The 15,417-nt window shown below is 39.6% G+C and overlaps 1 protein-coding gene and 1 long non-coding RNA gene across 6 annotated transcripts in view; one reads left to right on the plus strand and one right to left on the minus strand.

The window, feature by feature from the left end:
* The first annotated feature begins 290 nt into the window (after positions 1–290).
* On the plus strand, positions 291–10,372 carry LOC113139696 (uncharacterized). Of its 2 annotated transcripts, XR_003296570.2 has the most exons (8): positions 291–2,105; positions 2,358–2,430; positions 3,974–4,192; positions 4,541–4,623; positions 5,240–5,282; positions 5,574–5,823; positions 7,581–7,691; positions 8,712–10,372. It is a non-coding gene; the product is annotated as an uncharacterized LOC113139696 (long non-coding RNA). The 2 variants fall into 2 exon arrangements; XR_004463062.1 differs by lacking the exon at positions 5,240–5,282.
* Positions 2,609–15,417, minus strand: part of LOC113139694 (breast cancer anti-estrogen resistance protein 3-like) — a 57,244-nt gene continuing 44,435 nt past the window's right edge. For all 4 annotated transcript variants that reach the window (XM_026323089.1, XM_026323090.1, XM_026323092.1 and 1 more), the window contains 13 exons: positions 14,340–14,468; positions 12,877–13,002; positions 12,217–12,333; positions 11,728–11,963; positions 11,166–11,266; positions 10,595–10,729; positions 9,617–9,841; positions 8,283–8,905; positions 7,570–7,685; positions 5,565–5,736; positions 5,169–5,280; positions 3,967–4,170; positions 2,609–3,887 (listed from right to left, as the gene is read on the minus strand). In XM_026323089.1, the coding sequence (XP_026178874.1) occupies positions 3,709–3,887; positions 3,967–4,170; positions 5,169–5,280; positions 5,565–5,736; positions 7,570–7,685; positions 8,283–8,905; positions 9,617–9,841; positions 10,595–10,729; positions 11,166–11,266; positions 11,728–11,963; positions 12,217–12,333; positions 12,877–13,002; positions 14,340–14,468 (2,475 nt within the window). In that variant the 3' untranslated portion in view covers positions 2,609–3,708. The remainder of the gene's footprint in view (positions 3,888–3,966; positions 4,171–5,168; positions 5,281–5,564; positions 5,737–7,569; positions 7,686–8,282; positions 8,906–9,616; positions 9,842–10,594; positions 10,730–11,165; positions 11,267–11,727; positions 11,964–12,216; positions 12,334–12,876; positions 13,003–14,339; positions 14,469–15,417) is intronic.

Consider the following 15,417-nt stretch of genomic DNA (forward strand, 5'->3'; position numbering starts at 1 on the left):
GTGATGTTAGTTTGTACCATTGAATGATTTGTACATATTAACATGTTTAATGTCTCGCTGAATGTGTTTCCGTGGTGATTGTTTTAGGTGTGTTTGGTTGGCGCTCTTCATGAGCAACAACTGGGTTTGAATTGAACCGATGCACTTTGCCCTGAAGTACTACAGCATTTGAATCAGATTAAATGAGCGAGTAAATGAATGAGTGTCTTTGATGTCTAGTGAGGGAGGTGTGAACTTTATGGATGACACTGTGCAGCAGCCGAAACAAAAACAGCTCGCTCTGCTTTTTTTTTTTTTTTTTGCATCTCTCTTGATGAGCAGCGACCAACTTGTTTTGCATGAATTTCTTATGTCTCGCTGGTGATTTGAGTTTTAATCACTCACTGTATCTGTATCTGTTAAATGACACATGTATTATAAAGTTTGGCTTCTTGCCGCCTACCGATTGTTCTTACAACAGCAGGCCACTACGCTTTAGTTCACTTCTGTGTTTCTTTGATGAAGCTGTGAAATGTACAGAATGATGCTGTTGATGTTGTTACTTGAACTTTCCCTGGTCACCTTACTCCATTTTTGGCTTCTGGCTCTGGACATGAAAGGGTTATTTCCCCAGTATCTATGTATATATATATATATATATATATATATATAAAAACCTGTCAAAATCTTTTAGTCTTTATGGCTGTAGCTCCCAAAATGCAGAATACTACATTTCCCCTAATGCAACTGAACAGCATCTGTCATTACATCCTGTTTGCCTGGTAAATGCCACATCTCTGACATGATACAGCTGTTTTCCCTGGCTGAGCAGGGCTAGCTGTGCTGAGTAAACTCACTGGGATGTGTGGAGTTGGCAGAGTGCTTGGATTTAGATTGAGGATTTAAAATGGCACGAAAGAAAGTAACCAGCAATCAGTTTGTCAGTTTTTGCCTTTTGTGATGTGTGATCTTGTGTGTAAGGTCAAACAAGTACAGAAAACCATCTTTTCCTTTTGTCTTGTCTCATGTGTGGCTGCAACTAATGATTATTAATCTGGAAGTTATTGACAAGCTACAGCTAGACTGTGTGTGATTCCCTGAGCTGAGCTGAACGCTTCGGGTTTTTGGCCCTTTTTTTTTTTTTTGAAACCTGTCATGTCAGATGTGTATGGTCTAGTGTTACGTGTATATTTTGTTCCAGTGCTTATGCAGTTACATTGTTAAATCTCATTTTTGTATTAAAGTAATTAGGTCTGCAATTAATTATTTTCTATGAAGATAATACTTTTTGTGTATATATTTTTAAAAATGATTTAATTCCTGTGACAGGTTTTTAGAGCCAAAAAGATGTCTTCCAGTTGGTGGATTTGTTCAGTAATCGGTCCCAAACTCAAAAAGATATCCAGTTATCCAGTCGATAATTGACGCACTAAAATCAATACCTACCTATTGCTGTAAATGTGCACTCGGACACAGGCAGACAGGAGAGTCCTCTGTTGGATAGATAGGAGGATGAATAACATCTTTTTCATGTTAAACAAATCTTTATATTGTTGGCTGCAGGTCATTTTCAACTCAGCATATCATTTATTATTAAAAATGACAGAACACTCCAAATTTGACATTTTACTTCTAACACTTATTTCTTCAGGTCGACTCAAACATGTTTGGAGTGTACTGTCCCTTATAATTAGAGCTGTTAGTCAAGAGAACATTGGTGATACAGCTGATACTGAATGAAGAAAAGGAATGTCCATTAATAGTTAATGTTTTACTCTTAATATGCCTAGAAAAACTGTGAGCTTTGTACAGTAGAAGCCACTGTGCTGTAAACCTGAATATTATGCAAAAATACATAGTAACAGCTTTGAGATGCTAAATATAATCCAATCTGCAGTAAATTCTTGTACAAAGTTTTTTACCAAAACTTGCCAAGCTACTGTGTGTGAGTGGTGCTGTTTCTCATCCAGCAAAAACCAGACGTGTCCTTCTCTACATTCCTGTTTTTAACCTGATCAGGTGTGTCCTGTGGAAACGTTGTACCGCTGACAGCAGAGTACAGATGTTCTCCAGTCATGTGATATTTTTTCTTTTTTAAATCAACATCCAGTAACAGTAAACAGCAGGTATGAGGGTTTTTGCAGGATACTAACATGTCAAATCCATGTAAATCTGTGTTTTTACCATGTTTCATCTGTTGTAATAACCAATGGCAGTACTTCTTTCATATTGTTGTGCACAACTTTTTACTTTGAATGTTGTCAGACACTTTGTGAACAAATGTTTTTTTTTTTCCCCCCTTCTTTCAAAATATTGTTGTAATAAAATAAGCAGCAACGAAAAGTGTATTTGTTTCTGTGATGTGTTGTCGGCTGCAGGGAGAAGAAAAGCAATGGAGTAACCTTGAGTTAATGTTCATCTGTGACACTCCTGATTTTATCAGAAGGGATGGTGAGTGACCCCTAGTTTAATAGTATTTTATTATTAATACTTCTTTTTGCTCGTAAAATATTCAGCAGCATTAGGCAGAATTATCGTTTCCAAGTGTTTTAATTTCTCTTTTTAAATGACTTTTTGCTTAAAGGTTAAAGAATAAAACTTTTAAAAAGGCTCCAGTTTTCAGCCAAGATGTGGACATTGGACATTTTAATTCTGCTGCACATGCGAACATTCAGTATGTTACCGCCACAGGTCATACACTGAGTTTAATAAATCTTACTGCAGTAGTTCACAACAATATAAACATTAAAATTGCTCTTCTTTTTTACAGTCTTCTACAGAAAATATGTACAGTCTATTATTAACATGCTAACACTTAAAATATGTACAGCTTTAATCTTAGAAATGTCGAAATACATTTTTTAATTGATTTGTGATTTTATGCACAAAAAACATTTTTACCTGCTACATTTTCACATGTACAGAAAGTTTGGCTTTTGAAGTTTGCTACAGATTTTCTGCTCCTGTGACCATTAGATCCTGTGTGTGTGTGTTGGACTGTGTTTTTTCCTGCTTGTTAAAGTAAGTCACAGGAAACCGAAGCATATCTAGACAACAAACATTTTCTTGACAAGATCTTTGTGCATGAAAGAAATTCACTGGAATGTCATTGTAAAAACAACACGGCAAGTCAGTTCTTAAACTTTCATTGCCATAACAGGACTTTGACATTTGTGGCCTTCGCCTCCTGATTTCAGCAGAACAAGGTGAGTACCACAGATCTGACTAATGGTTTATGTAGAACTGGTTTACATATGTGTTTTGGTGAATGGTGGCAGTTTGTCTGTAAGTTGAGGTACCAGACTCGGTAAAATGGTATTTGAGGTCTTTCAGTGCTTTTGAATTGTTGCGCTCTGTCTATAATGTGTTAAAGGTTAAGTTGGTGTTAATCTATGTTGTTTACAGTTTTATTGGACTGTACACATTGTTCTACCCTAAATACTGTAATTTTACTCTGTTGCTGCGTGTTTATCTCTCCTGGTAGAGGTTCCTTGTTTTCTCCGTTCAGTTTTTTTGAGATTCATTTATATCAGAGAGGCTGTCATTTGGAGTCTACAGCTGCAGCTCTGAGTTTGTATGTGAAGATGAATTTTGAATTATCTTGGTGCTAACTCAGCTTGTTCTCTGATCATGTGGGTTTTTCTGATTTGTTTTTGTTTTTTTTCCTCCATCGTCACCTCCGGGGTCTGATCCACCTCAGTCCAAAGTTAGGTTGTTGCTTGGTTCATGTCAGATTAAGGTTTGTGTTTTGGGTGTTGGCTCCAGTTTCCGTGACAACGCAGTTAGAATGAGGTTGAATTTGCTGTAGCGATCTGATTGGTTAACTGAAGCGCCACGACTTCCCCACAGCAGCCGCAGGTGAAAGTCCGTCTTAAACACCTCGAGCAGGTCGTTGTCACACTGGAACCCTGAACACAGGAAAAAAAAAAACACTGTTTGTGCTGTTCACAGTTTCTGTTTCATTTAGAAAGAATGTGTTGTCTCTACCTTGCAGGATCTTCTGGGCGTTGTTCGTGTAGGTCTGTGTGTTGCGGGCGACGTCACGTGCAGCCTCCAGGTGGCGCAGCATGATGTCACAGCCCTGGTCGCTGGTCTCCCACAGCTCCGGCCCCTCAGGTGTGATTGACGGACGCTCCATCAGAGTGAGGAGAGGCAGCAGGAGGGGGACGCAAACCACCGGAGGACAGGAGGCTGCAAGGGGAGGCAGGTGAAGGTATGTTTAGTTTACTTTTGGTTTTTAGTTTACGTAACCAATCAAATGGCTACAGTTTACTGGTTTTTAGTGTATAATTATATATTTTTATTAAGAGCCACACTATATATAATTGACCTATAACCACAGTGTGGTTAGGTTTGATGTGTAAGGTTGGTGGAGTTTCCCTTTAATCCAAAGTCAATCTAAGCAGTGATCTAAACCTGAAATATAGAGGAAAGTAAATCCAGAAAAGGGACCTTCATTTTGTATCAGGAGTTATGCTTATGCACACTTCATTTTTATTATTATTATAATTATTATTATTATTATTAACCTGATAAATCTAAAATCTTTTCGAATCCTCAGGGAAACGTTTGGCTCTCTAGCTACTACTTGCTCCACCATGTTCAGCAGCTCATCTCTAACTGTGTCAGTCTGCTCCTGACCAGGTACTGTACAGTTTACTGAGCCTTTTTTTTTTTTCTTCATAGAACTGCAGCAGCTGCAGCGTCATGTGAGCAACGAGAGTGAACCAGCAAATCTGAATATAGCCACTTTTTCAAGCTCTTTTAAAGGTGCAATGTGTAATATGGAGCAGAAATGTAGTATAGTATTCATGCATGTGTTGTCATTAGCTTCTACACTAGCCCAGAATGGACAAACCAAAATCACAGGGAAATGTGGAGGTGTCAAACACTTGGACTTGGAAAGGCTGGGGTGCTCAGAAGGTTGCATTCTGCAAGCTCACCACTAGATGCTGCTAAATCTCACATTTTACACATTTCATACTTAATGTTTGTGCAGGACTCATAGCAAGTTTTTATTCTTAAAAAATACATGAATCTGTAACAGTTCTGCTCAGTCTGACCAGCACATGGATCTAACTCGCAGCCTTGAACAGTTGTTTGAAAATATTTTCCAGTGTTTCCTTTGTTTGGTCTCCCTGAGAATCACGTGCTTCTTGGATCAGACTGACTGTGCGTGTTGACTGTACCTGTGCCTTCATACAGACTCTTGTAGAAAGGTTTGAGTGTTTTCTCGTAGCTGATGGCGGTCTGTGTGTAGTTCCTCCGTAGAGTCGTCCATGTTTCCTCCAAACGACTGATCTGTAAGTTTGAAACAGACGTCACCAAACATCACTCTCATTATAAGAGCGGGATTTCACATGTAGAAGTGCAGTTAAAGTAAAGTTAAAGAAATTGTGACACATGGTTCCTTAATACCAAAATAATAATGATACTGGTTCAGTTGTCTCATAATTGTAGATTTGCATCCAAGTTTCATACAATAATGTATTTTTCCTGTAAATATTTGCAGTCTGTTTCTTGCTTGCTGTTTATTACCCAGGTGATGAATGCGAGTCAGTGTGGTGTCATCTGTGTGTGTTTACCTGCGGCAGGTCCAGAGCTTTCATCAGAGCCGTAAAAGCAAACAGGTCGCCCACCGTGTCCTTCAGCTCCAGCGCCACCAGGATGATACGATTTAACGTAGACGCCCGCTCCTCGACGCTGCCTGTACATCCCAGAATATCCACGGCAACACCGATCGCCATGGTGTGGTGCCTGACAGATGGAGGAGGATTATCAACACCAGCCAACACCAATGTGGCATCCAGGTCTTTTTGCTTCACTCAGTGTCTAATATACCAGGTAGGAGTCCCCATGACCTCGTGTCAATGATCTTATATTGATAATGATCTTATAACTAAAATACGCGTTTGAGGGGAGTTTATTTAACACATGCTTTCCGGCAGCTGCGTGAACTGCGGGGAAGTTTCAGCATTAGTCTTTTGCCATGGGTAAATGTAAATTTAATGACAATTGCTTACAAAACCCTAATTTTGCGCCGTGGTTAAGTCCAGTTAGTGGCAACGTGTTCGAGGTCCGGTGCAGGCTGTGCAAAAAAATGTAAAACTCGGAACAATGGGTATGAAAGCTTTGGAGACCCACAATAAACAGTGTGTTATGGTAATTGGTTGTATTGTGGGATGTTTTATTTTATTTCTACAAAATTGGTCTTAAATTTCATTCAGCGTGGTATTAAAAAGGTCTTAAAAAGTCTTAAATCTAGCTCTTAGAAACCTGCAGATACCCTGATACAACAGACATTTTTATTCCAAAACAGATTTTAATGAACTGTAACATGAAAATATCTAAAATGTAGTGATTTGACTTTTGTTAGTTTTAAACCAGTTTCATTCATTATCTATAGCTGCTTAATCCTAATTAGGGTGACTGGGATCTGCTGGTGCCATAAACCAGTTTTATTAAAAAACCACCTGTTCCAACGTGATTGCACACGTCCCTTCACTTCTTTTCCACACTCTCCGTTGCTCTGGACTGTTGACCCTAGGTACTTAAAGTCCACCTTCTTCACCTCTACTCCCTGTAACACCCTCCATCCCTGTCCTTGATCACCCTAACCTGCTGCACATCCTTCCTGTCTCTCTGCCTCGCCAACCTGTACAAATCCACCTCTCCCTCCTTAGTGTCCAACCTATCATATAAATCCTCATAGACCCTTTGTTTGGCCTTTGCCACCTCTACCTTCACTTTACCCTGCATCTCCCTGTACTCCTGTCTGTTCTCTTCTGTCCTCTCAGTGTCCCACTTCTTCTTAGCTAACCTTTTCCTCTTAACACACTCCTGAACTTCCTCATTCCACCACCAAGTCTCCTTATCTGCCTTCCTCTTTCCAGATGACACACCAAGTGCCCTCCTACCTGTCTTCCTGATCACTTTAGCTGTAGCTGTCCAGTCATCTGGAAGAACCTCCTGACCTCCCAGAGCCTGTTTCAGCTCCTCCCTGAAAGCCACACAACACTCTTCCTTTTTCAACTTCCACCACTTGGTCCTCTGCTCTGCCCTTGTCCTCTTCATCTCCCTCACCACCAGAGTCATCCTACACACCACCATCCTATGCTGTCTGGCTACACTCTCTGATCTCACTGATCTCTTTCAGGTTCAAACATCTGCACAAGATGTAATCAACTTGTGTGCTCCTGCCTCCACTCTTATATGTCACCCTATGCTCCTCCCTTTTCTGGAAAAATGTGTTCACTACAGCCATTTCCATCCTTTTTGAGAAGTCTACCACCATCTGTCCTTCTGCAGTCCTGTCCTACATACCAAACTTACCCATCACTTGTATCTCTCAGCGTCTAATTCTGTAATTGTCTATAAAACCTGTTCTATATGTTCTATATCTTAATTGGGAGTTTTAGATGTTTAATTCAGCTTTTTATAGACAGTGTTGATGTTACTAAAGATTTAGTCATAATTCATCCTCTATTTTTACTTTTTTTTTTTTAAGTGTGATCAAACATTTGTGCTCTCCTCTCTGTGTGTGTGTGTGTGTGTGTGTGTGTGTGTGTGTGTGTGTGTGTGTGTGTGTACCTTTCCATCAGGTCCAGTCTCAGCTGACAACCATGTGGCAGCGTCACCAGCTCCAGGCCAGAGGACACGCCCATCTGACCTTTAAGCTCTGGCGTCACGCCGAGTATCCTCGCAACCTGAAGGTCAGAAAGGTTTTACAAGTAGGCGTTAAAGCAGCCACATTTAGCCTTTTTATTCTATTAGTGTTTGTGTGTTTAGGTGCAACAGTTTGGTAGAGCCTTGTTTCTCCTGCGTCATGAGGATCATGTTATTGCAGCTGCAGGACAGAAATCTAATTGTCAGTAGTGCACAGACAGAGGATGTGTGTTTAACAGCACCAGTAAACATGTTTACCTCCATTTTAGTCTTTCTGCTGTCATTTTCTCTGCAACCGTCCAAAACAGAAATTGGCAACAGGCTTTAATGAGGCATCCCATTAAATTGTGGCTCTATCAGTGCTGATTAAATCAGGTTTAGCTAGCTACCTGAAATTCAGATTTTAAAAAAAGTGGTTGAAAATGAGATGCTGTCTGTAGATCAGAGCCCTTCTCAACTGGTAAAAACATATAGAAATGCTTTATGTTTCAATTGAATTATTCTTTTATTACTTTTCTGTAGTTATTTTTAAATGGAGTTTTTCATTAGCTGTTTAGTGTTTAAAAACACAGTTATGTAATCTGTGTGTCAGGAGAACCATTTAACTTTAGAAATGATGATTAAAATTGCACGTGTACCTGGCAGTCGGCCATCAGCAGGTGTCTGGCTATACTGTGGTGATTGTGTTTGAGCAGCAGCTCCTTCGCTCGCTTCAGCACCACCATCTCCAGAGGTTTGTTTTCTGGCGGCAGAAGTCGAGATCCAAACTCTGCCGGTCTGAACGTCGACTCCGTCTCGATAACTGGCCGATGGAAACCGCTGCTTTCTTTTTCCCTCCACTTGTCTTTTTGCCCGTCCTCCTCCTCCCTCCCTCCATCATCTTCCTCTTCCTCACTGGTGTTTTCTAAGGCTGCGATGGCATGATGGTAGGAGCTTCTGTCCAGTCCTCTGCGTTCTCCTGTGTCCTCCTCTTTCCCCAGTCTCTCCACGTAGCTGCAAAGTGGCAGTTGAAGTTCGAGGCCATTATCTGTGATGCAGTCTGGTAAATTTGTTTCCTCCTTCCCCAGCAGGCTGCTGGGCCTTTGGCGTGCAGGGCTCAGCTGCAGCCATTCTGTCTGTCCTGCTACTGCCTCTGAGTCCAGATACTGATCCAGCTCAGGAGGTGTAACGACAGAACTGGAGGAGCTGTGGGGGTCTGCAGGGAGGAGCTGTTGGGGAAACTTGAGGGGCTTCACTGGTGGAACTGGAGGGACGGTGGTGGCTGTGGAAAAACAAACAGATATTGTAGAACAGTTGAACACTTTTAATTCCCTTTTGTTCAAGCAGGACAGTTTACGTTATCAGATATTACTGTAAATATAACCTCCATATTTAGGGGCCATTCACATGTCATGTCTAAAAAATGTGTGGAAAACTCCAGCTGTGAAAATCCCCTGCACTTGCTCTGCTAGTAGATTAATTTGTGGACAAAAAAATACAGTGTTTAGATGCACTGTCCTTCTAGCACAAAAAACACACAGCTGGATGCTGTTACATAAAGGGTGAAGCTCATAGGTTAGTTCTTGTCACATGACCTGTGGGTACACTTGCTATATTCTGAAAAGTTGAGATTTTCATCTTGCTGCTCCATCTGAAATACGTTGAGTGCAAAAGCAACATGTGAATAGCCCCTGAAAATGATTTTAGTCAATATTTAGCAGACTAACTCAAATACCTTAGTATAGTGGAAATAATGACTAGCAGCTACTCTTTGCTACCACAGGTTTAAATTTAGATCTGAAGTTCAGAAAATGCTTTGTGATGTCCATTATATCATTCTAGCAGCTAACTGGCAACTCCTCACTAGTCATTAGGTTTACCTGTAGTGGATGAAAATGTCATCTGTCACTGTAAAACTATCAGTATTAGTATTTCTGACAAATAATATATTTACAGTTAATATGGCAGGTTTTTATGAAAAGTACAAAATTACCTCCACTGCTCCATGGAGAAGCAGGTGTCTCTACACCTGTGGACTCTGGAGGAGGGGCAGTGAGCCTGTGGGAGGTGGAGGAGGATCCTGTGTTGCTGGAGGAGCTAGAGGGGGGAACCAGGGGCTGAAGGCAGGGAGAGCGAGGCAGTCGAGCCTGTAGCATCTTGCTGGGTTTGGGTGGTGGTTTAGGACACAGCTGACTGTCAGAACCCCTGATGGTCTGATCTGCAGACATAGAGGCAGCAATGACATGACTATCAGAATGTGTTTTTTTTCTCATGTACATGATAGTTTGTAAACCAAATTTCAGTCAACACAGTAACCTTCTCAAATTTAATTTGAAAAGTTTGTGTTGTTGTGTTGACATGTATTATATTATGTCCTTCCTGTGACAGTGGACGCTCCACACCATAATATGTCTTAATTAAATTTATCACCAGAAAGTAAATATTCTGTTCCCATGCAAAACACTGCAGAAACAAATAGAGTGCGCTGAAGTGGGACAGTCAATTCTAAAGCCTCATGTTTCTACTGGCCCTTAGCAACAGTTTTATTTTTAGCCTCATAATCAAAATTAATTGCCTTTTTTGTACTTTAATATATGTCAAACAATCAGAGATGACAGTGGCGATTCTGGAACCAGATTATTGTATTTTAGCCTCAACTCATTTTGTTACCAAATGTCTGTTTTATGTTTAACTTTTCTGCTTTTTGCACATTTTGAAGTAAATGGATTTACAGCAAAATGCATAAAAAGAACTTAAGAAAAACTGCAGTTTCTAGTTCAGTGTTTTGTATTTGTATAAATGTGTATGGGCGAATGTGTAGCTTCATGTTAAACAAAATTAAAATAAAGCAATCATAATCTAACTGAATGATTTTTCTTTGCCTACACAAAACATTTTGTTTTTTGACTGGCCGTCTTATTAAACAGATTTGTGTAACGGATGAATTTTGAGTTCTTTCATGCCTACTGACCGGTGAGGGGCTCTGCTGATCTCCGTGGGACAGAGGGGCTCAGTGCTGGCTCACTGCCCGTTCGAAACACTGGAGACTTGGGGTTGGGACTGGGGTGGAGAAGGTCAGGAGTCTGCTGGGGCTGTGGTTTAGAGCCTGAAAAACAAAACAAAAAACAAAAAAAAGATGTGAGGACAGGACAGAAAATAGAGAAGGGAAGTAAAGGTGGTTACAGAGAGAATAAAGGAACGGAGGTTGGTTAACCAAAACGAAAAAAAAAAAAATCTTTGGATGAATACAAGGACAATCAGATTCTCAGAAGTTGGGTAAGCCTGTCTTTACCGAGATTAGGACATGTAATAAATCTTACATACAAAAAAGTGATTAAGTTCAAACCTTGCCAAATTTCCCAATATGACACACCTGGCCCGCTGCTGTGTAAAGTGTGTGTGATTTACAGAATGCAGAAGTTCCAACAATCATTGGACACAGCCCTCACCAGTTTCTCTGCCAGGTTCTCAGACTTATGATCCAATAAACACATCATTTGTTGATCATTTTAAGGCCTTAACAATCTTTAAACTTTACTTACCAATAGGTAGGAAGCTTTCTGATTGGTGAGCCTTCAGTGGGCGCCGCCTCTCCGGGACCTGATTGAGACTTGCTGGTTGGCTGCCACACCGATCCTTCAACCTGAGTGAAAGGGGACATCAGAAACTTTATTTACACATATGTTACCACTCTTCTTGTTTTTACTCTGCTCTATAAATGTAACTTTTCCATACTGACTCTTTATTTAGCTATGTACCCCATCTATTATGCTCCATGTCTCCTATACAGTGTGACGTTGCACTGTCCTATTAGTTTCAGCAGAAAAGTCCTAATCCGTTTTGTGATGTTTATACAGCCTACTGCCTGGATGATGACTGTAAACAGCCTGAAGCTATGAGCTAAAAGTTTCAATTTCAGCAGAATTGCATGTTTTCTATAAACACTGAATTACAGCAACATAACTTTAGTTAACAAATAGATGTAGTGCAGTAAAAAGTACAACATAGTGTATGTTAAAGTACCTAAAGTCTTACTGAAGTAGAGTACTTGAGTAGATGTAGTCATTACTTTTCAGCACTGGTTAATCAGTTTGTAGGACCAACCTGAGCTGGCTGCCTCGGCCCATGCCGTTGTCCTGGCTGTGTGTGTTGTCATGCACAGAGTGTGTATTGTCGTGTGCGTGTCCGTTGGTGATGTTGAGGCTGAGACGTTTCTGACTCCGTCTCTCTTGTGCCATAGATCCCGCCTCTCGATGACTGCTGGGTATTCCATACTTTTCTTCCAAACAGCGTAGCGGCAGCCCTCTGTTGATTGGCTGGAAGATAATGGCTCCTACCACCTTAAAATATAAACACGAGGAGAGATGAGACAAACTGCAGTAAAATCTAAATGTTTTCTCTATTAAATGTTCTCTTTAGGTGACTGTCCAGTCACAAAGCCACATACTGTTCAGTACCAACAAAGCCTGTGATTGCTTCACATGTTCCAATTGAAAACCCCCCGTTTTATTAACCATTAACAATCAACAGGATCAAAACGCTTTGAGGATGTTTTCCATAAAAACAGAAAGCAATCAAAATCACCAGACCCACCTGTGAGACAGGTTTTCTGTTGCCAACATAGTATCGTATAAGTGCAGGGACATTGTCAAACCCTTCCCTTTCCAGCCAGTACTCCACTCTGGAGTAGGCTTCATTCAGCATCACTACCTGAAAGACAGATGACAGTTGTTATTTTCATGTAGCTGGTACTTGAGTTCTACAGTAACTATAATCCCATAAACAATGACCCTGCTATCTCATATTCAGCATCAATAATTGGTCTTCAAATAAGGACTCCATAAAAACCTTATTAAATCTGATGTTTTTGATCTATAATATAAAGCATATAAATCTTCTACCATCAGTCCAAATCAGAATCAAGCAGTGCCAGTTCACATTATACTGAGGAGAACTGCTCTACTGTAGATATTCTGGTGGTCCAAACCTGTGATTAAGTGTAAATACTGGAGAAGGTATTACAGGAGCTAGATCTCTGGAATGAGGTAGATGAAGTGCAAGGAAGAGGGAAAAATTATGAGCAACATGTTTATTGTTTTCAGTAAATGTATAAGGAAAACCTTTAGCTAGAAACAGCAGCATCAATTATAGCATTTTCATAGAGAAGGTGGTTTCCACCACCATAACTAACACTACATTAATATACACCTTCATTTGTTTGCCACTTTTCTCTGAGTACATACTTATTTTTACCTTCTTGTTGATTTTAAAGTGCTGAGCAGCATTTCGCCATTGGCAGGTCAGAACATAACACCCTGGACTGGACAGTGAATCACGGATCAAGAAGTCTCCATCACGCTGCACCAAGTTTTCTGCAACCTGAAACAATACAAAGGGTTACATAAGAATCACGCACGCATGCACTCGCACACACGCACACACACACACACACACACACACACACACACACACACACACACAGCATTGTTTATAGTCCAAACATTTAACTAAATCTAATAATAGCAGGAAGTTATACTGTTATCGTCTTCACGAGCTCAGTGCCAGCTGGTCTGTAGTGGTGACATAAGAGATGTAGATATTTAAAACCTCAACGTCTTACAGTATTTATAAACAAAGAACATTTTCAGATTGATTTACAAAATGCTTTAGTTTCTCACTTTGTGTCCTAATGAGTTCTCAGCTCTTTAACTAAAATCATTGTCTCATGTCCACATTTATTGTGGAGCTAAGAGGAAAAACTATCCAGTATTTCATTAAAAAAGTCATTATCGGTGACTAGTTAGCAAAACAAATGTAGTTTCAAGAAATATGTTATTAACTTTCTTCTATGTAATTGAGCTTGTTGACTGATGCATTAGAAAGTCCTGTGCTAAACTTTAATTTTGACATGGTAAATAAGCTCTTAATGCACTTTCAACTTATTCATTATATCAGCCACAAATACTGACAAATAATCTGGAAAATAAACAGAACTGAAGCAAAAACAAACAAAAAAAAAATCATGACAAATTGTTTCTATTATTTACTGATGAATCAATAAAATAAAAGCAAATTAATCAAGAATGAAAATAATCTTTAAAAAGCCATACAGGCAAAAATAAAATCTACAAAGTCCAAGCACAGAACTCATTACTTCATGTCATTAACTCGCAGGAATAAATGACTGATATTAGATTAGCGTTAACTGAGTCAATACCCATCCAGAGACACAATGTTCACAAACATGAGAAGATTTAATAATTTTGTATTTGGACAATAATCTATTTCTTAATCTTTAATCATACTTTTCCTACATTACACACACACAGTCAACCCTTTACACAGTGACAGACTTTCATTAAACGTGTGTTTGTATAGTATATAATGGTAGTTTGGTTTATCCAAAGGAAGCAGCTTATTAAAAATGATTTCCTCTCACTGTGCTGGCTTTCACAGGGAACATACAATCGCTCTCTCTCTTTCTCCCACACACATAATACATACACTCCATGCAGAAAGAGAGCTTTTTATAAACTGACCTAATGTTACAGCCCCAGCTCTGCTGCTAAGGCCACTATTTAAGCTGTAATCTTTCTGTAAGCACTGTGTGTGCAGGAGGGCAGTCTAATAATAGGAGATCTGGTTCAACAAGTTTTAACCAGGCTTTTAAAGGGAGGGACTCATGACTCAGATTTGTGTGTGTGTGTGTGTATTACCTGTCTGGGTATCGCTCCGTGGTACCACGCATGGCTTCTTGGGTCCTCACAGTTCATCTTCAGTTCCTCCTCCAGCTCTCGGCGAAGTTTCTCTGATGGACAGTCCAGGATGAACTGATCTCTGGAGAACTACAAAACAAGACACTAAATCAATATTGTGTTCACAGTCAATGGGAAAAACATAAGGAGACAAAGTTCATCCATCCCTCCATAAAACTGATCACAGCTAAATTATGACAGCTGAAATATTTCCAATAACCATGACCCATGAAGTTTAGTAGTAAGAGAAAAAAAAACCTGACATGTAAACCTCAAGACTGACAACGATCACAAGGGCCCCTCATTCCCTAAGCAAACAGTGATGAGGTCAAAGCTCAAAGGCGCACAAGTGACAGGGTCTTGTGACTCCATAAGACGTAATGAAAAATAAAGACACAAACATTGACAGAAAAGGTAAAAGTAAAAAACTGATAAGGTACAGTAGTTTCTGTTAGAAAGATCTGACCAAGCAATTTTTTTTTATTAAACATTATCAGGTAATCTTTAACAAAAAAAAAAAAAACTTAAGGGGAATCTCTCTCTCTCATGGGTATATGTGTATATATATATATACATACACACACACATATACACATGAATCTCTATGCAGTTAGTTCTTGTGACATCTCAGATTTATGTTTCCACTGTTTGAGCAATCACTGGTGTAGCAGCTCATGTGGAAATTTCAAATCCCAAACTAGACAGCACAGTATACATAAAGACAAAACAACACAACTTACAACATGATATAAAGGCTTCAAAACCTTTTAAGAGCCCATAGTAAAAATAAATAGCTCAACAAACAAAAAGCTTTTGGGCTTAGTAGAACAAAAAGTATGTCAGTTTTCAGTTTGAAAGTTTCCCTGAATTTACAATCAATGGACATTAAAACCAATAGAAAGTTAATAGTTAATAAACCAAGAGGCACAAACAGACTTGATACTAAAACGTGAGGCGAATCCAGAGCGAGCCCAGAAAGTGTGAAAGGTTGAACAGTGAAGGACAAAAAGATTCATCCTTTACCCAGGAACAACCTCTC

Source organism: Mastacembelus armatus, chromosome 4 (genome assembly GCF_900324485.2).
Source record: "Mastacembelus armatus chromosome 4, fMasArm1.2, whole genome shotgun sequence".
Lineage (NCBI taxonomy): Eukaryota > Metazoa > Chordata > Actinopteri > Synbranchiformes > Mastacembelidae > Mastacembelus > Mastacembelus armatus.